This window comes from Muntiacus reevesi, chromosome 1, assembly GCF_963930625.1.
Source record: "Muntiacus reevesi chromosome 1, mMunRee1.1, whole genome shotgun sequence".
In the NCBI taxonomy this organism is placed as follows: Eukaryota; Metazoa; Chordata; class Mammalia; order Artiodactyla; family Cervidae; genus Muntiacus; species Muntiacus reevesi.
Genome location: NC_089249.1, coordinates 45,786,229 through 45,807,918, shown reverse-complemented (window position 1 = coordinate 45,807,918; position 21,690 = coordinate 45,786,229). Strand labels below are relative to the sequence as shown.

Sequence of the window (21,690 nt, the reverse complement as noted above, 5' to 3'; positions counted from 1 at the left end):
AAATGCTAGAGCCATGCTTTTAATCTTCTTTTCTTATCAGTATTACCAAAAACATCAGGGTCTGATCCTGTGGGGGAGCGAGGGGGAGGGGCAGTAGAAAATAAATGATTTCACATTTCCCTTTTCCCTACTCTGGCAAAAAAGAAATTCGAGACCAGCACCAGGAAGATAAAACCACATTCTTTTTGTTTTTTGGTTTTTTTTATTAAGAAAGCATGCAAAAAACAACAACAACAACTTGTGAGCCCACACACCCCCCCTTCCCGGCCTGCGCCAATGCAAAGCATTATGGGTGGTATGAAGGACTCACCACACCAGAAACATGGGGGTGAAGACAGAAAGGCAGGGGCGGGTGGACGGATACCAAAGAATTGCTCCTCCTGTCCCTCTCCCCCACGCTCTCCTCTATTTCCTCTTTTGGCAGTGAGCTCCTGCAGTTTTGCACATGTCACCCAGACAACAACAATGACTAAACTTTCAAGGCTGGCAATGCTGGATCGACAAGAAAATGGAGTATTCTTTCCCTTTCAGGGAGGGGAGGGGAAACTGAGGCCCAAAGAGAGTTGGGTTTGTCCTGTGCCGTTCAGCGAGGCTGGTCTTAGTGGAGAGGGGGGCTAAAGGCCCCAAAGGCCTAACGGCCCATCTCCAGCCCAAGCCCCAAACTTCAGTGACTGGCTGCCACCAGAGTTCTCGTTTTCAGAAGACACAGATAAACTATACACAGGAGACAGATCCATGTCTGATTTAGCCTACCCTGGCAAATCTTGTGCGGATCTGGGTAGAAGAGGGGTTGAGAAATGTGATGATTTATAAGAGAGGAAATCTTAGGAAGGACAGATGGGACACTGTGTGTAGGAGGCACCCTGACTGGAAGGATAAGGAAGACACGCCTCAGATGGGGACACTGGGCTAAGGCGTGTCACCACCCTGGAAGAGAAATTCTCCTTTCCCCAATGGGAAATCGTATGCCATACTTCAACCCAGCAAACTGCCCTCCAACACAACAGGGGGTTCAAGCCACTCACACCCCCACGTCTTACTAAGAACTTCGAAGAAATAAAGTGCTGTTTAGTTAACTGCCCTTTCTTGCCCCCCGACTTCAGCCTCACTGGACTTATTCAACAAACTCTCAACAGAGAACCCTTTACGAAGAAAGGAAGGGGAGGATGAGGGGGAAAGCAGGAGAGCGGAAAGCATGGGTAAATAAAAGGACGGGAACAAAAACCAGAAATCACAGAGACAGTGGCCTTGTCCATTCTGCACATTTTGTCCTACAGCTTTGAGAAAGTGACCATTCGGTAAAATAAAAATGGAAACAAAACTGTTCTTCCTTCTCAGAACCAAAATTCAACAATTAATATCCAATATATGCTAAGTACTTTGCAGCCATAAACCATGGCCACTCCTTGATAAAGGAGGTAAGTTTTCCCTGTACCTTTTCCAGGGGCGGGGGGGTGAGGGGAGGTCCTTCCTTGGCCCTCATGGAGCTCTTTGTTTTTGGTTATTTATTACCCTCTCCCAAGTTCCTTAATCCCTCAAAAAACCTGATTGCAGAAGCTTCAGCCCCAGTGATCTGGATTCCAAGAGAAGCATTTGCCTACATAGTTAAATAACTGAAATATTCCCTATGCATGTCTGTACCAGTTCCCCTTTCCTCTCTCACCCTCCTGTCACCAGTACTGTAGGTTTGGTTCTGCTGTGCACCGTGGGAAACAGATTCCAGTCTCGCCTGAGGACATGGTGAGACTAAATGGAATCATGGGTTACTCTTCTTTCTTGAGAATCCCAGAAAATGGGAGAAGAAAATTTGATGGGTGGAACAGTTGGGCAGATGACTGAAGGAGGATGAGATAATATTTGCCAAATGAGATAAGGGGATGAAAGGATAACTAGTAAATGCAAATAAAAGTCACAGTTAATTTCCAGAGACCATGATGTTTAAAAAGACAGAATGGTTCAATAGAAACCCTCTCCAAAAAGCTGACCCTATGCTGAAGGGTTGTCCTCATTTCCACCAGAGAAGCAGCACGCCCATGCTAAGTTGCTTCAGTTGTGTCCAACTCTGCAACCCCATGGACTGCAGCCCGCCAGGCTCCTCTGTCCATGTGATTCTCCAGGCAAGAAGGCTGGAGTGGGTTGCCATGCCCTCCTCCAGGGGATCTTCCCAGCCCAGGGATGGAACTCACATCTCCTGTCTTGGCGGGCGGGTTCTTTACCACCTCACACCACCTGGGAGGCCCTGAAGAGAAGCAGAGTTCTGGCTAGGACTGACTCTATATCCTATAGAGAACAGGCCAGGAATAAGTCAATGGCAGTTTATTTGACAAGAGTGGAAGACACCCAATTTCTGACTGTTTTGTATTCCATCACCCCTCTACAGCGTTCTACTCTACCCAACCCAGACCTCTTATTCCACTAGGGTTTTACCTCCACCACCACCACTCTTACCCTTGATGGGGAATGAGGACCAGCAGAAGTAAGATTGGAGATATAAAGGGACAAGGAAGAGCTCAGAGGACAAAATTAGCACCATTGAGTAAAACCTGCAAATTCATGGCTGCCAAGCAGCATTTTAAATCCCTTCTACTTGATGATGTGGCCTCTTCAGCCCTGGATTGAACTGATATGCACAGAAAACAACATAGGGCTGAAAGGTGGGATTCGCACTGAATTGCCCAAAGAGAAAGGTAAATCAAAGTTTGAGACCTTTCGCTGTGGCTCTCATGGCCTCACCTTCCAGCCAGGTGACTTTAAATTAGGCAAGAGGTGGACATGGACCATGGTGTGGGGACAGGAGACTGGAGACAGCATATAACCAATAATAATAATAATAATATAATAAGAATAATAATAAAAGAATTAGGAAAAAAAAACAAGAAGGAAGAGGAAGAATGAGGCAGGAAAGAGGGGGGTTATCTTCGGCAGCATCTTGCGGTGGCTTCTCTGGCAGAGAAAGAAAAAAAAAAGGATATATATCTATATACAGGCAAGGGCGGAAGGGTGGGCGGGGGCTGGGCTTCCCCCACTGCCCTATGTCACCACCCAGCCCTGGGCTGATGGCCAGGCTCTCGAATGCACTAGGTAATCAAGTCCCAATCGAAGTCATCTGGGATCTCCTCACTGGCCCCAGGAGGTGGGACTGGTGGCCGAGGGACCATGTGGTGTGCTGTGGAGAGAGAAAAGGAGATTAAGAGAGGGTATGGGAGGCCATTCTGTCCATCTTGATGGACGGTGGTCAACCCCAAGCACCACCAGGGGGAAGGTCTGGGCAAACTACCGTCCTTACCAGTTCAGTTATTTTTTTCTGCCCGCCACCACTTCAGTGAGGTCCCAGGAAAGAAACTAGAGTAAATTATGCCATACAGCAATGTAACAGCAGTAAAATGTAACAGCCATTAAAAATAATACTTATGGGGAATGCCCTGGTGGTCCATGGGTTAGGAATCCTTGTTTTCACTACTTAGGGCCCGGGGTTCAATCCCCGGTCAGGAAACTAAGATCCCACAAGCCATGTAGAGTGGCAAAAAAAAAAAAAAAATTATATTTTTGAAGACTATATAATAACAACAAAAAACATACAGAATATACTACTTATTTGAAATAGCAATACAGAGATCTGTGTATAAGAAGGAATACATGGACAAAGACCCCCTAAGTTGAAAACACTGTGGTTAGGTGGGATAGTAACAGTGGTTTTTCTAAAATGCATTTAAAGGTGAAGGATCTGTTCATTTTGCACTCTTTATGACAATTTAGGGTATCCACGCTGACTCCCACCAACAGAGATAGTTCAACCCCAAACCCCTGACACTAGAGGTCAGGTGACATGGGCACAAAGCAGGTGCGTGTATATAACATGTTCATTTCATTTATCTGAGTGCATCTTCCATCCAGATTCTGAAGTGAGGCATACATGTTCTATTTGTCAATCTTTTGCTTATAATCATGCTTCTACTTTCTTTCATCACGGTAGGCATGAGTTAACTTTAAAGCACGTTGATCTTCTCTTGTCTCCCATGACATACACCTCCCTAGCAGGCGGCCCACCCTCAGTCTCAGGAACCAGGAAGGCTCACCTGCTCTGGCAGGTGCAGGCAAAAGGGCTCAGAATGCAGGCTTGGAGCCACAGGAAAGCCAAACTCACTGGTGCTTAAAACAAGCCTCCTGGCTCTTACCTGGGCGACTGTATCCTGCTGAGTCCTGGGTGGGGAGTGGGTACATTGGTGATGGGCCGGGGTAGAGATGGGGGGCTTGAGGGTGCACGTATGAGTTCACTGCTGTGAAAGCAAGACAAGAGTTAAGTGAGTGGGACCCCTGTACTCAAAGAAGCAGAGTCCAAAAGAGAGGGTGATGGACTCCCCATCGCCTTCAGCTCTTCTCCCTTCCCCACTCTGTTCTGTAGCTCCTGTAGGCATCAAGGCTTTCTGCAGAAGCTCTCAGTCCTAGTCACTTAGGGTACAAAGGCACCCGAAACTAGCACCTGCAATATCACAGCTATCAGCAGGGTGATAAACCCAGAACCTTAATCACTCACTGTCCCTCACTTCACTGGTTTGCCGATCATGACCCTATGTGATACGATCCAGGGAGGGGTTTCCTGAGACATGAATTTAGAACAGGAACTTTCTCTTCCCTTTTCTTAAGTAACCCTGACCTCCCAGATCAAGATCTAAAAGGAAGACTTCCCTTGGAGTCCAATGGCTAAGAATCCACGTGTCAACGCAGGGGACACGGGTTCAATCTCTGCTCCGGGAAGATCCCACAAGCCGTGGGGCAACTAAGCCCGTGTGCCACAGCTACTGAAGCCCATGAGCCCTAGAACCTGCACTCCACATCAGGAGAAGCCACCACAATGAGAAGCCCGCCCACCTCGACTTGAAAGCAGCGCCCACTCACTGCAACTAGAGAAAAGTCTGTGCTCAGCAACCAAGACTCAGAGCAACCAAAAAGAAAAAAAAATAAACCTAAAAGGAAATACAGTCTATTTCTTTGGCATTTGGATCAGTGCCCATAAGCTGATGTTTCCCAGTTCTCTTCTGCCCTTCTCATCCCCCTTCCTTCACATCATCCAGTCTCCACCTCCTTGGCAACTGGCTTCGTGCAGTACCTTGGTTCATGGCCGGCTCCTGCTTGCCACTGGTGAGGGCACAGGAGTCCGCGATGCGGGTGGGGGCGGGTGGCCGGTGGGAGCCCCCCTGGGGGGGCACGTGCCCAGTCTGAGTGAGGAAGTGGTTGAGGGAGTCACACAGATTGGCGATGTGATGCTGGTCCAGGCTCCAGTTCTTCTGCTCTGCCTGCCGCAAGCTCTCCATCAGCTCTGCCAGTAGAGGCAAGAAATGCTAACTCCTTCTATTTTTGCGATAAGCGGTGAGATTTCAAATTTTAATTTTTGCTTTCTGAATTTATCTATTGCTTGACAGGCATTATAAAAAAATAAACTGCCTAGTTCATTAAAAAAAAAAGAAATGCTAACCTTGCTGAAGCCCCAACACTCTTAGTGGTTCTACACCTAAATCACTGCTCCAGTCACACTATCAGTCAACACCACTGATTATATGTGCTACCAAGGAGATGGCAACCCACTCTAGTATTCTTACCTGGAAAACCCCAAGGATAGAGGAGTCTGGTGAGATCTACAGTCCATGTGGTTGCAAAGAGCCAGACATGACTTAGCAACTAAACAACAACCCCCAATAATTGACATCTACATTTTCAAACTCTCATTCTATTTCTTCCTTACTAGACTCATATAATTACCATCTTACTGATGAATAAAAGTTTCAAAGTAATTGAGTGAATTAGCTGTGGTCATACTGTCAGTCACAAATTTTCCTGGGAAGAATACTGGAGTGGCTTGCCATTTCCTCCTGCAGGGGATCTTCCTGACCCAGGGGTCGAACACCATGTCTCTTGCATCTCCTGCATCGGCAGGTGGATTCTTTACCACATGCCACCTGGGAAGCCCCCATACTGTCAATAAATGGTGGCAAAACTATAAAACAGTGATCCAGGGTTTCTGAATAAAGAGTCCTCCTTCTCCCAGAGATAAAATTGAGTAGAATAAACCACTGTCATTTTGAATAAAGGCAAAAATTAATCAAGATAAAAATCTGGCTTAAAACTCAACATTCAAAAAACAAAGATCATGGCATCTGGTCCCATCACTTCATGGCAAATAGATGGGGAAACAATGGAAACAGTGACAGACTTTATTTTCTTGGGCTCCAAAATCACTGCAGACGGTGACTGCAGCCCTGAAATTAAAAAACACTTCCTCCTTGGAAGAAAAGCTATGACCAACTTAGACAGCATATTAAAGAGCTGAGTGAGACATTACTTTGCTGACAAAGGGCCGTCTGGCCAATGCTATGGTTTTTCCAGTAGTCATGTGTGGATGTGAGAATTGGTCCATAAAGAAAGCTGAGTGCTGAAGAATTGATGGTTTAGAACGGTGGTGTTGGAGAAGACTCTTGATGGTTCCTTGGACTGCAAGGAGATCAAACTAGTCAATCCTAAATAAAATCAGTCCTGAATATTGGAAGGACAGATGCTGAAGTTGAAGCTCCAATACTTTGGCCACCTGATGTGAAGAACTGACTCATTGGAAAAGACCCTGATGCTGGGAAAGATTAAAGGCAGGAGAATGAAATGGTTGGAGGCATCACTGACTCGATGGACATAAGTTTGAGACAGGTAAGCCTGCCATGCTGGAGTCCATGGGGTCACAAAGAGTTGGACACCACTGAGTGACTGAACGAAAGATTAACTTGAAGAAGGTATCAATATTATCCACCTTGTGTAACATGAAATTCTCCATCCTCAAGCTTTACTTGGAGAAGGAAATGGCAACCCACTCCAGTATTCTTGCCTGGAAAATTACATGGACAGAGGAGCCTGGCGGGCTATAGTCCAAGTGGTCACAAACGTCCAACTTGCATGCAAGCTTCACTTAACCATCCCTTCTGGTTCCAGTTTCCATTGGGTTTTTCCACTTACGCTACATCCCTCAACCTCCCCAGGCACCACTGGTTCTTCTGTTTTTTCTTATTTTAGGCACCATCACTCAAGTCACCAACCTGAGAACTGTGACTGCTCAATGCTGGACCAGTTGAGCCGGTTCACCATCTTAAAGCTTTCCTTTAAGGAATCGATGTTGGAGCACCAGTCTGGAGGAAAGGCTGTGAAGGGGAAGGGGATGGGGGAAGAGGACAGAGTGAAGGGTGAGACAGTCACCAACTGGCAACAGGCTGAGTTATGAATGCAAGATTCTTGCATCTACACAGGTTATCGGTTGCATTACCAAGATAACTTTGGGCTCTCCCTCACTGGAGATTTAGGACAAACTGAGCTATTGATGCTTTAATTACAAACAGCCCAACTCACAGACAAGAGAATAAGTAAAACAATCCAAATTTGTCTAAAAATTCTCTTAATATAGAGCTCCAATTTGCAACTTCTGTTGCCCACAGGAGCTCTGGTGGGAGCGTAAGGCTAAAAGAGCCACTATTGGAACTTTCCTGGTGGTCCAGCGGTTAAGACTGCCCTTCCAATGCAGGGCGGGGCAGGTTCGATCTCTCATGGAAGAAGGAGGATCCCAAATACCAGTAGGCCCGGAAACAAATAAAAGACCCGCGGTTAATTTCCTAACCAATCCCATCTCCTTCCAGAGTCAGAACAGGGAGGTCGGCTGGCAGTGCTTCGGGGCTCCGCGCACCTCGCTTACTCACCAAAGCCAGTGCTGTTGATGGGTGCCTGGCCTTGTGCCTGTTGCTGTGGTGGCGGCTGCTGGGCGGGGTGGGAATGGGGGTGGTGCTGATGGGCGTGGTAGCCTCCGTGCTGCAGTGGGGGCGGGTGCATGGCCATCACCGGGGGCGGCCCGTAGCCCTCGGACCCCGCTGGCTTCCCCCCGGGTGGGGTACAGCCGTCGGGGCTGGGGGTGTGCAGTGGCGGCGCTCCCCCGACGGCAGAGGAGCCCTGGGCGGGTGCCTGCGGCTGTGACTGCGGCGGCTGCGATGGCGGCGGCTGCTGCTGCTGGTACACGTAGTAGTTGTTGGAGGGCGGCAGGTCCCCAAGGAGAGACGAGAAGCCTGCAGGGGTGGGGTGTGGAAGGGGGGGGCAAAGTGGGTCAGGATTTCCACGGGGTTGAGACCCGAGACCTCAGACCCAGAACAGGCAGCCTTCGAAGGGTAAGGACAGTCTGGACAGCAGGGTCCCCTGCAGCTCTGGTCCCCTCCAACCTGGTCCCCTCCAGTCCCCGGGCAGGTATAACCGACGGACAGACGGAGCGTCTTGACAGGACAACTGCTGAAATTTTAGCCAAATGTCTGCATGCACCTTTTTATGCTATTTTTCAAGGGTATTGATGTAGGAATCATAGTTTCCAAAGACCTCAGACATCAGATAGAGTTCCAAACATGTGCTGTGCTTAGTCGGTCAGTCGTGTCTGACACTTTGCACCCCCCTGGACTGCAGCCGGCCAGGCGTCTCTGTCCATGGGGATTCTCCAGGCAAGAATACTAAAGTGGGTTGCCATTTCCTTTTCCAGGGGATCTTCCCAACCCAGGGATCGAACCCAAATCTCCGGCTCAGCAGGCAGATTCTTTACCACTGAGCCATCTAGAAAGCCCCCAAATTAACAGAAATATGCTAAAATTTTAAAAAATTAGGTTCTTCTCACAAACGCAGATTTAAGAAAAGGAAACTGCTGTCCCCTAGTGGCCATCCTCAGAATGACTTGCTAACAGCCATTAAATAACAGCCCTTAGTACTAGAAGGGGGAGTTAACTTAACTGCAGTTAAGGAGCCAGCCCACTGCTCCTTGAGACAGCTGTCCTTCAGCACTAAATCAGAAGAGAACTGACTCCAGACAGTTTTGGCTCATGACACACTTTCTTCCCTGACCAGTGATCACCCTCTCCTCGTGTTACACATCGGAAAGAGGGAGAGAAGAGAATGTCACCATCTGTTCAAAAATACAAGGACACGGACTTCCCTGGTGGTCCATGGGCTAAGACTCCCTGCTCTCAGTGCAGGGGACCTGGGTTCAATGCCTGGCAAGGGAACTAGATCCCACATGCCACAACAAGAGCTCGAATGCTGCAACTAAGACCTGGTACAGCCAAATAAATATTTAAAAAAAAAAAAATACAAGGACATCCCAGCTCCCCTCCCCAGCCCAGACTCACCGTGCTGAGACGAGGAGGACTTCTCCAGCATGGACTTGTAGAGGTTGCGGAAGGACCAGCTTAGATCCTGAAAATTGATCTCTGAGTAGGAGAATTTGAAGTCATGGTTGGTATTGTAGAGGGGAGGGGGCCCCTCGGTGCTCTCTCGACCTGGACCCGCCGTTGCCACCGCTCCGCCGTCCACAGACCCTGCGCCCTGCAAGAAGAGGCAAGAAAGACTTGGCCCATGTCCTATATGAGGGACCCATACAACACTTGAGCGGAGGCCAAGCTCTCCTGCCTGTCCTCTTCATCCTCTCCCATCCTTTCAATGAATGAGCATCATCTTTCTCCTTTTCTCATTCCTACATTGATGTAGTCTCTTGCCCTTTCCCTGTGTTGCATCCATGCTCGTCTTTACTGTCTCAGAACCTTTTTTGGCTCCCTTTCTTGTCCTCTCACCATTTTCATTTTTCTGATCTTTCTTAAAATTTTGTTGTCTCTCTCTGCCTTTTGCGCTCTCCCTCTCTCAGCTTCCCTGTTTCCTTCTTTTGTTTTCTCCTTCTTTCCCAATTTATCTGCCTGCTACAGCACAGACACTCAGTACATAATTTTGAACTGACAGACATATCAATCGATTCGATCACCCACCCATCCACCCGTCCATCCATCCCTTATGCCTCCTGCCACCTCCGCCTCCCACCTGGCTGTAACTGGCAATCGATGTGGGGCTCTGGAGTGGCATCTGAGGATTCCCCTCAGGAGGCAGTGAGGCTTCTCCACTCCCTGGAACCCCTCCCCGTGGACTCTTGCTGGCCTCCTGTTCTGGCGAATCCTGGGACAGCTGAGGGTTGTGAAAAAAGAGCAGTCTATAAGCAAATGCTAAACCTCCCCACAAGACCCATGGTTCCATCCTTGCTGGTGTCTGACCTTTGCCCCACGTTTAGGAAATGACTGGGAGACACGGAAGGAGCAGTGGGCTCAGAAATGGCATCTCATTGAGATGGAGACTTACATCATCATCTGGAGGGTGTCGTCTCTTCCGGGAGATGTCAGGGCAGGTATCAATTGTCCAATAAGAGCCCTAGAAGAACCCACCGCCAGAGAGAAAAAAAAATCATTATATATGGAAATACCTGCCACTGGAAAAGCAGACATTTGACAGGATTTTCATATAAAATAGGGCTTCCCTGGTGGCTCAGATGGTAATGAATCCACCTGCAATGCAGGAGGCATAGGTTTGATCCCTGAGTCAGCAAGATCCCCTGGAGAAGGGAATAAACACCCATTCCAGTATTCTTGCCTGGAGAACTCCATAGACAGAGAAATTTGGTGGGCTTGCAAAGAGTCCATGGGGTCACAAAGAGTCAGACACGACTGAGCGACTATCACTTCTTCATATAAAATAAGAGCTATATTAAGAAAAATGACTGGCAATTCACATAGAATCCTGAGAGTAACAGCTATTTTTGAGTAATAAACCAGTCCTAACAGCTCACAGAGTATGTCAGAGGTACCCCCTGTGGTCCAAACACAGGTCTCGATCATACTGAAGATGCAGAACACAGCATCCACCTCAAAGAGCTGCAAATGCCCAAACCAACCTACCCCTTCCATGTGATCTAAGGCAAAACTCTCTGAGACTTTAGCATCCATGGCTGTCCAACAAAGAGGATGATCTATCACTTCTCCCCTTCAAAGATAAAAACCATGAGATTTTTCTATAGAAAAATGCCTCCAAAGCTTATTTTACATCTAGAAAGAGTCTGATACACCAAAAGAGGGCATTGAAGTCGATTTTTTCATGAATATTTCCATCAAGAAAAAATTTCACAGCTTTCCTTGGTCATTCATTCTTGTGAGGACCCATAAGTTTGATAACCAAGCTCTTCCTCTGAGAGAAAAATAACGCTGCTTCTCTAATTAATACAATTTCCTCTTCTGGGTAATTAAAACAGCCACAGGACTCTGAGCTGTCAACTACTCTCCTTTCTTTCCTGGTCCTCCCCTCTTGAATTACAGCTGAATCTCACCTTTCCAGGGTCATCCCGTGGTCTGGGCACCTTCCGGAAACACTTGTTGAGAGAAAGGTTGTGCCGAATTGAATTCTGAGGAAGCAGAGAAGCAAGTTAGATTTGAGTATCATGCAAAGCAGGAAATTTTCCAATAGTTCGCAAAAGGACACAAAAAGGGACATAACACACGCTAAAGTGCAAGTGTCAGGGTAAACTAAGCACCTCATAACCATACTGATGGAGGAAATCACCTATCAGATAGCCAGAGCAATGAGATAAGAAAAAGCAATTAAATTGATGAGAGATAACTGCTGTAAATTTGACTACTTGGTGCTTCTAGAGAGCTGATTATATAATTTTTTCAACCTTTCCACCCAAATCAACCCAACTGACGACAGATATATAAATGCCTCAAAATCACACTTGTACAAAACTAAGTGCCCATCCACAGTTGAATGGATAAAAAAGATGTAGCATATAGATATATGGCATATACATATATACACATACACACAATGGAATACTGCTCGGCCATTAAAAAGAGTGAAATTTTGCCATTTGCAGCAATATGGACGGATTTGGAGGGCATTATGCTTAGTGAAATAAGTCAGACAGAGAAAGACAAACATTACATGATATCATCTACCCATGCTATCTAAAAAATAGAACAAACTAGTAAATACAACAAAAAAGCAGCAGACTCACAAATATAGAGAACAAACCTGGTAACAAACCAGGTTACCAGTGAGGGGAGGGAAGGAAGTAGAGGCAATACTCGGGTAGGGAATTAAGAGGTACAAACTATTATATATAAAATCAGCTGTAAAGATATATTGTATTGATACAATATGGAGAATAAATACAGATTTTATATTAACTATAAATGAAAGTATAACCTTTAAAACTGTGAACCACTATACTGTACACCTGTAACTTAATAATATGGTATAGCAACTATACTTCAATTAAAGAAGAATCACATCTGCTCAGCTCCTTAATTCAGTCTATCAATAGTGAAAGAACATTTTAAAACTAATGATGTGGGAATTCCCCGGAGGTCCAGTGGTTAGGACTCCAAGCTTTCACTGCCAAGGGCACAAGTTCGATCCCTGGTCAAGGAACTGAGATCACACAAGCCACAGTGGCACAGCCATGAAAAAAGAAAAAAAAACTGATGATTTAAATGATAACAAAATATAAATTACAAGTGAAACAAGGTATAATTCACCTTTTTGTCTTCTCAAGAGCCCATGGAATGGTCACATTTGGAGGAAAGAAATATTGTTGCATACATGCCTTGGGTGAAGTTGGTGGGGCCTGTGGCAGCTAGTAGGAACATATTTATAAAGGAAAAACTGAATGCTTTCAACAGTCTCCCAGCTCATCATCTGGCTTGTATGTGAGCTGATGATTTACAGAGTGACACAGCTACATTAAATCCCCATTTCTACTCAACAACTGGCAAGTGAGTGATTGCTCCCAAGGACTGAGAACATCAGCCTTCCTTCCATGCGTGGAAGAGGAGGCCCCTTTTTCCTTCATCTCCAGCCAAACCACTTATCCTCTCCTTCCTTGCTTGGTGGATGAGCTGCTGGGGAAGGACCTAATTACATTTTTTTTTTCTTGGTACATAGTTTTTAAAAAGATAATGACTGTGTGCAATAGAGCTCTGCAAACCAGATGAGGTTCGATCTCTAGGTAGGATGGAGCGATACCATGCCTTGCATGTCCCTTCAACAAAGCAGAATGGCAATAAATATCTGTGAAATAAACCAAGGGACAAGAGGGTAGGATGAGCAATTTCCTTGGTGGCCCAGTGGCTAAGACTCTGTGCTCCCAATGCAGGGGGCCTGGGTTCAATCCCTGGTCAGGGAACTAGATGTTGCATACCATGACTAAGGGTTCACATGGCACAACTAAGACCTGGCACAGCCAAATAAATAAACAATTTTTTTTTTTAAAGAGGGTATGGTGAGCATCAGTATACTGCCATACCGTAACTATACTCAGAGGTTTGGTATCACTGGAATTTCCCACATACACCCTATGAAAGTTGTTCAACTCTGAAAAATAAAAAAGTAAGGGATGGGAGACTTGAGATTTTTAAGTTCACACATCTCTGAGACAGCTGAGAGCGAAGTGGACCAGGTTATAGGAAGACACAAAAGTAGAGGAAAGTGTTGTCGAAGCTAAGAACCATCTCAGGGCATAGAAGCTGTCCCACCTTCCAACCAATGCCTGCATTCTTGTAATAGGGGAAGTTGTCACAGATCCAGCGGTAAATCTCACTGAGGGTCATCTTCTTGGCTGGAGAGGAGTTGATGGCATAGGTGATGAGGGTGGCGTAGCTGTACCGGGGTTTGCCATCCTGGTGAACGGCAGCCTCGTCTTTGCTCAGGGTGGCATTCGGATCTGTGGGGGAGCCTGGTGGACATTTGCGGCTCCCACCAGGAGGCCCAGCCTGGGAGGCACTTCCCAGCTTCTCGATGGTGGCCCGGAGGGTCAGCTGGGGAAGCCAGTCTATGGAGGTGAGGCTGCTCTCTAGGTCAGAAGCCATGGTATTTTTGGATTCTGCAGAGAAAAGAAAAATAGAATAGACAAGTGTTACCTGTGGTCACTTGTGGCAAGTAACACCAAATCTTAGGGCTTTCAGAGAAGGAGAGTTTCTTCTCTAATTCCTATAGAAGACTCCACTCATGAGATAACCAGGTTCCCAGAACCTTCAAATGCATACGTCACCAATCACCTGCCAGATGACAGACTGGCACTTATCCTGCATCTTCGCATGGAATATGGCCAAGAGGCCTCTTGCTTCACGCAGGATGAAAAGGGAGATCAAACCACCCAGCAAGTCAAGCTGTTCCTCAATTCTCCTTACTTAAAGCCCTACAACATAATATTTTAAAGCTTTGTGGAGGGCTTTGCTGGTGGTCCAGTGGTTAAGAACCCACTTTGCAATGCAAGGGAGACCGGTTCAATCCCTGATTTGGGAAGATCCCACAGGCGCACAGCAACTAAGCCCATGCACCACAACTATTAAGCCTGCACTCTGGAACCCTGCACTCACAACTGCACACACATGCTGCAATTACTGAAGCTAGAGCCAGCGCTCGGCAGCTCGGGCACCGAAACCACAGAAAGCCTGAGTGCAGCAACGAAGACCCAGCACAGTCAAAAAAGAAAATAAATAAACCTAAAAAAACCAAAAAACAAAAACACCTGTGTCGAATTGATTTCTTAAAAAACCACTTAGACAGCAGGTAAAACCCGCCAAAGTCTATTCTCCAATTACGTGTCACCTGTTATATTTACATTCAACGTCCACAGAGAGACAGCAGGAGCGAACGTGTAAAGAAAAACAGAGTTAACACAAGTATAGCCTAATGAAGCACACATCAACACTTTCAAAGGTATTTCGCATTAGCTCCATCCCCAGTGCTCGCCCTTGGATCCCACATCCATGTGCACAGGAGGAGTATTAGCTACATAAGTGTGACAACCAGCCAAACAGGGATGCCAGACAGACCGCGGCCCACGACCAGAGATCATAAGGAGATACACGGCATACGTTACCCACGGGACACAGACTCACAACACAGAGAGCAGGGGCCGGAGCGGAGCTACCCGCGCACCTTTAAAGCACCGCCCCCCGCGAGTCCCCGCCCACAGACGGCGACACCAGGAAGAAGTCACTGGTGAGGCCCTCCCACCCTTCGGCCCGTCCGGCTGCACCACCGAGCCAGGGAGACACCCAGCTGTGCGCGCACCGGTAACAATCAGATAGGCGGCTAAAAATAGCCACTCTGGGGCTCAGGGTTGGCTCCCCTTCTGCCGCCTCCTCCTCCTCTCTCTTGCCTTCCCGGCCAGGCACGCACGCTCGCGGCACCTCCATGCAAACTCCTGGCGCTGCCAACCCGCCCACGCCGGCTGTCTGCACGCCCTGCCGCCACCCACGCGGCCTGGGCGCTCTCTCAGGCGGAGGGGTGCAGCCGGAGTGACGTCGGGGTGGGGGGAGGTGAAGGACAGTGGGTGAGATTTGCATTGCAGGGGCTGGAAAGAGTGGCAGGACCCCCTTGGTAGCCATTAGCACTTCCCTAGGGTGGAAGCCAGCCACCCCACCCCACTCCACCACCACCCCCACTCTACCCCATCTCCCTTCCCCTACCCCTTACCCCCCCCACCCCATCTCCTTAGCCCCCCAACCCCGCCCAAACACACAAACGTACATGAGTCGTGCCTGCATGCTCAATCGCTAAGTCGTGTCTGACTCTTTGCGACCCCATGGACGGTATAGCCCGCCAGGCTCCTCTGTCCATGGGATTCTCCTGGCAAGAATACGGGAGTGGGGTGCCATTTCCTCCACCCGGGAACCTCCCGACGCAGGGATCCAACCGCCTCTTCTGCACCGGCAGGCAGATTCTTTACCAATGAGCCACCAGGGAAGCCCTCCTGGGAAGCGTCCTGCCCCTCCCCACCGCCCCACTCCCACGACTGCTGCCGAACCACCTTCTGCCTGCACTGTTGGCCCGGTTCCAGCTGGGGTTTCTTCCTCGGACTCCTACTGAAGGGGTAATCACTCTTGAGGAGCCAAGGCTAACAAGTCTCAGAATTCTGGACAGAAAACATATTGGGTGTGTAACCCCTAAATCCACACTCCCATAATGTGCACCAGCGTTACATACAACTACACGCAAATCCACACACTGTAGTAAGCTCAGTCGCACGTATGGGCCCAGTCTCCTGCCTCTAACACATCTTTCCGGCTATCGGCTCACTCCCCTAGTTCATAACTCGTCTGGCCTAGAGACTTTCTCCCAAGGGTCAGCACGCTCACTCATCCCCTAATCTCTCAGTTCCCCACCCACACAGTCTCTGCATGCGTGTGCAAGTCCTGGAGCTCCTCACCAGCAACACATCAACTCCGCCCACTCTGTACTCAAGGAAACACCTTAGTGCCTCGCGGCCTGGGCAGCATGAGCCCCAACAGCAACCCAGGCTGTTTATAAATAGCATCGCGAAGGGAATTCCCCTTTATCCTGAGCTCCTCTCCCCACCATCCTCCTTTCCCATCCCACCACCACCATTTTGCCCCAAAACCGTGGAAACTTGGAGACTAACAGGGACACTGAATCATTCCAGGAAGCCTCAGAGCTCCTGGCAATTTACTAAGGCAGAGCAGAGCAGCTACTGGGGTAAAGAAGGGTGCATTCCGCAGCCATCTGGTTCTGGAGCTATGTTAGCCAAGCTGAACAGGAACATGGCAATGAGCAGGTTCACAATGACCAGGGTTCTCCTGGGTTTCTAAGGACATTTTACCCTATTATCTCCTGCTAAAGATCCTGGGAAGTTTCACCTTAAGAACACAGCAGGGGGAAAAAAAAAAAAAAAAGGAACACAGCAGGGGCTTCCCTGGAAGCACAGTGGATAAGAGTCTGTCTGCCACCACTGGGGACACAGGTTCGATCCCTGATCTGGGAAGAGGTCCCATGTGCCACGGAGCAGCTGGGTCCATGAACCACAACTACTGAGCCCTCATTCTAGAGCCTGTGAGCGGCAGCTACGGCCAGTGCTCGGCGACAGGAGGGGCCACTGCAGTGAGAGGCCGGCGGCGTACCTCTGCAGCCAAGAGTAGCCTCCACTCAATGCAACTGGAGAAAAAGCCTGTGCAAAGCACTGAAGACCCTGCCCAGCCAGAGATAAAAATAATAAAAGAAGGAAAGAACACAGAAGCCTTCAGGGGACATTTCATTTGCAACCCTCCCGACACTGGACAGGGGGGGACAGGAGGATACAATCAAAGCGGTTTACAGAACCCACTTGGCAGGTGCCAATCACTGTGAATTCTGTAAAGGGAAGTGCCCTCCGCCTTTTGCTGGTTCTGTGCCCTTCTCTAGCCTTTCCCCAGCACCAGGTTAGGACACTGAGGTTAAATTTAACCTTTCTCCAGCACCCTCCCAGCCAGCCCTCCAGCTACCGCCCCAGCACTCAAAATATCTTCCAATCTTACCAGCTACATTTCTCAGCACCATTCTCCCTAAACCCATCCCACTTCCTTACCCCCATCACTTCCCCATTCTTGAAGGGCAGCCCAGCGTGTAGAACCTCAGAGAATGGTTCTATTATGAACCTTGACACCTACACGCTGAGTCTCCCTAACCACCCCTTGCTCCCTGAAGTCTTCCTGCCTCAGTTTCCCTCTTCAATAAAAGGGACGCCGTCATAAACACTGTCAAAGCTTCATTCCTGGAGGGATGTGAATGAAGCTTAAAGAGCTGGTGGCTGCCACACATTCCACATCCCCCCAAAATAATGGCACCAGGCTAGCGTTCAGGGCTATTATTAGAAAGGTACACAAAAGGTACTTCCATTTCTCAGTCCAACCAACCCAGTTACCCAGACCTCTCTCTGCAGGTGGGCCTTGTGCCATGGGGCTGGGGCAGAACCTGAGTCAGGCTACATTCTTCTCTGCAAGCTGGAAGGCTGAAAGGAAATACCCATAGAAACTGGGAAAGGCAGCCAAAGGGCAGGCTCCATCACATCCATGGAACGTCTAATGAATACTACACTACTGGGAGAAAGAGAAAAACAGAAAGACATTCTGGTGAAGGGGAAGACTGATACCAGGTGAGATGTGTAAGACCCCAGATAACAGGCACAGTGTTCTTCCCATTTTCTCTGAAAGGCCAGTAACTGTACAGAAAACAGTGCCAAGGTCAGGCATTAAGGAATGATAACTTCTTGCTCTGTACCTAATGCAGAAACTAACAGAGCAGTGGCTAAGTTTGCCACCTTGCTGATTACCAACCTGGCTGTCTGGGTTTCAGTCCTGGCACCACAGCCTACCTACTGGCTGTGCAACCTCGGGCAAGTTATTTAACCTCTCTGTGTTGCAGTTTCTTCATTGGAAAATGGAGATGATAACTTGTATATACATAGGGTTGTTGGGAGGATTACCTTGAGTTAAAATTTTTAAAGCAACTTAGTGTTATGTAAGTGTAGCAATGAGTATTTTTGAATGAGAAGAAAAAAGAGAGAGAGAATAATAGACATTGAAAATTAGAAAAATGGACAGACCATACAGGTAGGCCTGGAAGAAGCAGAAAACCTGCAGTGAGTTCACAATAGTTTTCAGGATGTCAGAATCTCAAACTTTCCTTTGGAGAGGGTGTCACCCCCCTCCCCGCCAAGGACTGACCAATGCCAGGACTTGTAAACTCCCAAGGATGAAGAAATGGGGGAATATCATCTCTTATTTTCCAGGGGGGACTAGGTCGAGTCATAAGATGTGATCTGGAAAATATCACCCTCTAAGTCATAGTTAATCCAACCCAATAGCTGTCTGCCCCTAACTGATCCCATGGAGGCAAGGAGAATGAAGGAGACTGAGTCTCAGCACGGCCACTTAGGCTGTGTGGCGGTGGGTCACCTGGACATGCCCTGATCCCGTTGGCTCTGGGCCATTCAACAAGTAGCCTTCTGGCATCTGCTAAAGTGCTTGGTGGGAAACAGGCTGCTGTTCTCCAGAGCCAGCTCTTTTCAAACAAAAATGGGGGAAGGAGTTCTAGAGTAAACAGCCAAGGATCCTCATGCTTATTAGACCAGAGACATCAGAGCTGAAGCTCTCTATCAATCCTAGCAGAAGTGGTCCCAGCCCGAGACCGGGCTGCAGCCACTCATGAGGGCTCCCGCTGGCTGGGGCAGGCCAACCCTGTCCTCCCAGCTGGGCATCCTTACCAGCATTCTCCCCACTTTCCTGCACCGGCGCACTTGTTTTTAGCAACCTACCAGAAACACACAATTCTAGGTAATTGGAGCCTAGTCTGAAAAGCACATATAGACTTGGCCTTGCACCCCTCATGGGATGCATGATGAGGACAGAGCCACGTCCATGTGAAGTAAGAAGTTGTTTTACAGTGCAGCTCTACAAACCTAGATTACAGCCCTATCTCATGGACCACGACCAACAGGTAGCTTCCAGGACACAGCGGATGTACTTAGAGATCCAGGCAGTTCACCCAATGGCCCAACAAAGGAGGAAACATAAAAACCCAAATAAGATGAAGCATCCGGGACTTCCCTGGTGGCCCCATGGCTAAGACTTTGCACTCCCTACGCAGGGGGCCTGGGTTGAATCCCTGGTCTGGAAACTGGATCCCACATGCTACAACTAAGCTTCAGAGCAGTCAAATAAATAAGAGAGAGAGAAAAAAAAGATGAAACCTCTCACTTGGATTCACTGTGGGGTCTAACGCTCCTTACAGGAGACAAAGTATTTCCTAGTGGCAAGACAGGAACACAGGCACCTAGCTGGGGATCCCAGGTTGACAGGCAGAGAGCTACTAAACCCACAGCCCAGGCTCCACCAAAAGGATGTCCTGGCACATTTTTCTTGCCTTTTCTCAAGACCCTGGACTTTGACGATTCCTGCTATTTTCCTATGAAAGATAACATACGTTCAAGGTTCCAGAGATCCAGAACTTGCACACAAAATAGGAAGAGATAGAATGAAGCTATTTGGTGATTTTCTGAAAAGAAATTCCTTGGGCGTCAAATCTCCCTGGTCAGCTTATTTCCATGGAAGACTGGAAGTAAGCTGAGCATCACCCCTCCCCTCCTCTTCTCCAGCGTCTGCCTTTTCCTGGGAAACTGTCAGCAAAGGACAGGAGCGGTGACAGTGGGACCCAGCCGGCATTAGGGACAAACTTCAATCAAGAACTGGCATTCCCTGCAGACCTTCTTGCCCTGGGACATGGGATCTCCATTTTACCTGTGGATATTATGCTTCCAGCCATGAATGGAGATGTCTTGAGGGGAGGCTGGGAAGCAAAGTGGGTGGAGACAGACCACTTTTCTTACAAAGAGAGCAGTAATCACAGTGGGCTGGAGAGAACAGCTCTGGTGGACGTTAAATGACCTAGGGTTACAGGTAAGAAAATGTAATACCAACGGAAGCCCCACACAAGGCCAGACCACAAGATGCCACCATGACTTCAGTGAGAGCCCATTCTCGGTGTGACAAGGCCCAAGGATGGAGGGTGGTGTGGCAGTTGGGTTGGGGTGTGTCTCATCATGACACCGTGTGGATGGAGTGCTGGATATGCAGAGGTTTTCTGATGTCCCTTGCCCTCGGCATGAAAACAAACATTTCCCTAGGGACCTCCAATGAACCTCACCCCATCAGTCCCCCCAACACTAGGAAACCCATTTCTCATAGCCTCTACAGCAAGATGAGGGTTTGAATCCAACAGCTTCAGAACACATTTCCCAGAAGAATCTCTGAGTTGTTGCTCTACCATCCCAGTAATGAAACCCAAGAGGCACCATCTCAGGCCCCCTACACCCACTAGTGCCTAAAGAAGACAGAGATGAAAGAAAGCACCAACCTGTCTCCACGTCAGCCGCAGCAGAGGGCGGGGACCACGTGGTACTGGAGTCAGGGGTTGGAGGGACCCCTCTCTTCAAAGGCAGATGCAGAGCCTCATCCTCAGTGGCTCTTCCCGTTCTTGGCTGAGCCTCCCAAGCTGGGGAGGGGAACTGGGTCCCCCGAGGATGAGGAGTGGAGGGAGGGCGAGGCGGAGGAGAAGGAGGTCCCACCTGGGGAAGGTGGCACACCCCCCACACTCGGCCGGCGACCCTGGGGAGGAGGGGCGGAGCCTCGTCCAACCCGGAGTTGTCTCCTCCCCCTTGGGGGAGTCCCCCAATCCCCCAAACTGAATCTGTCGGGAGTGGAGGGCTCTTTCTGTCGGCTGGAGATCGGAGCGGAGGGGCTCTGCCCTGTTCCACCGTCCGGGTACAGGGAAGTTGGGGGGACTTCTTCCCCTCTCCTGGAAGGCTGGAAGCCGAGTCGTCTTCTCTCCCTGGGGTGTCCTCTGCTTCTGAACGTGAGCAGTCCTCGCCCCCGTGAGCACGGGCTGGGCGGCAGGGTGCCTACTCCAGAGGCATACCCCCTTCTCTCCGCCCTCCAAAAGTCCAGAACTGCGGAGAGTGTGTTTGCAGGAGTGGAGGCACGCGGGGCTGCTCACTCGCTTCCTCGGTAAGAATCACCCCTCTACTTTGGGGGCTCCATTCCCGGGCCGGTGCGGGGATCCTCCTCGCCTCTAGGAAGGAGAGACTCACCCCCTAGCGGGGTCTCCTCGGTCCCTCGCCCGCGCGCGAAGGGTCTTCTCCCGTCCCCCTCCCGCCTCCGCTCCCGGGGCGCCCCCGAGGGTGGGGTTTGCTTGCTCCCCGCTCTCCCGGAGCTGGCCTGGGCAGCCGGGGCCGGGAGGCCGCGGCTCCGGACGCGCGTCCCTGAAGCGGCCGCGCCTCCTCTCGTCCCGTTCGCGTCCGCTCCGCTCCCGCCGGCGCGTGAGGCTCCCCGCGCCGCCGCCACTCGGGCTCCGGCCAGACCGGACTCCCCCGGGGAACCAGGCGGCGGACGGAAGGTGTCAGGGCTCGGCCGGGGCTCGGGCTCGGCGCGGCTCCGCTGCAGGCCCCGGCTCCTCCCCGGCCTCCGCGCCGCGCTCGGCGCCCCT

General features: G+C 49.3%; 1 protein-coding gene across 1 annotated transcript; it reads right to left on the bottom strand.

The window, feature by feature from the left end:
• Positions 1-201: 201 nt before the first annotated feature.
• Positions 202-21,660, bottom strand: FOXJ2 (forkhead box J2). Its single transcript, XM_065941865.1, has 11 exons — positions 20,563-21,660; positions 13,404-13,750; positions 11,198-11,272; positions 10,180-10,248; positions 9,868-10,008; positions 9,186-9,381; positions 7,728-8,087; positions 7,077-7,178; positions 5,108-5,317; positions 4,176-4,277; positions 202-3,166 (listed from the first exon to the last, which is right to left on the bottom strand). Exons 2-11 carry the CDS (start codon positions 13,734-13,736, stop codon positions 3,078-3,080), a joined length of 1,677 nt encoding a protein of 558 aa, XP_065797937.1. The 5' UTR covers positions 13,737-13,750; positions 20,563-21,660; the 3' UTR covers positions 202-3,077.
• Between the last annotated feature and the right edge of the window lie 30 nt (positions 21,661-21,690).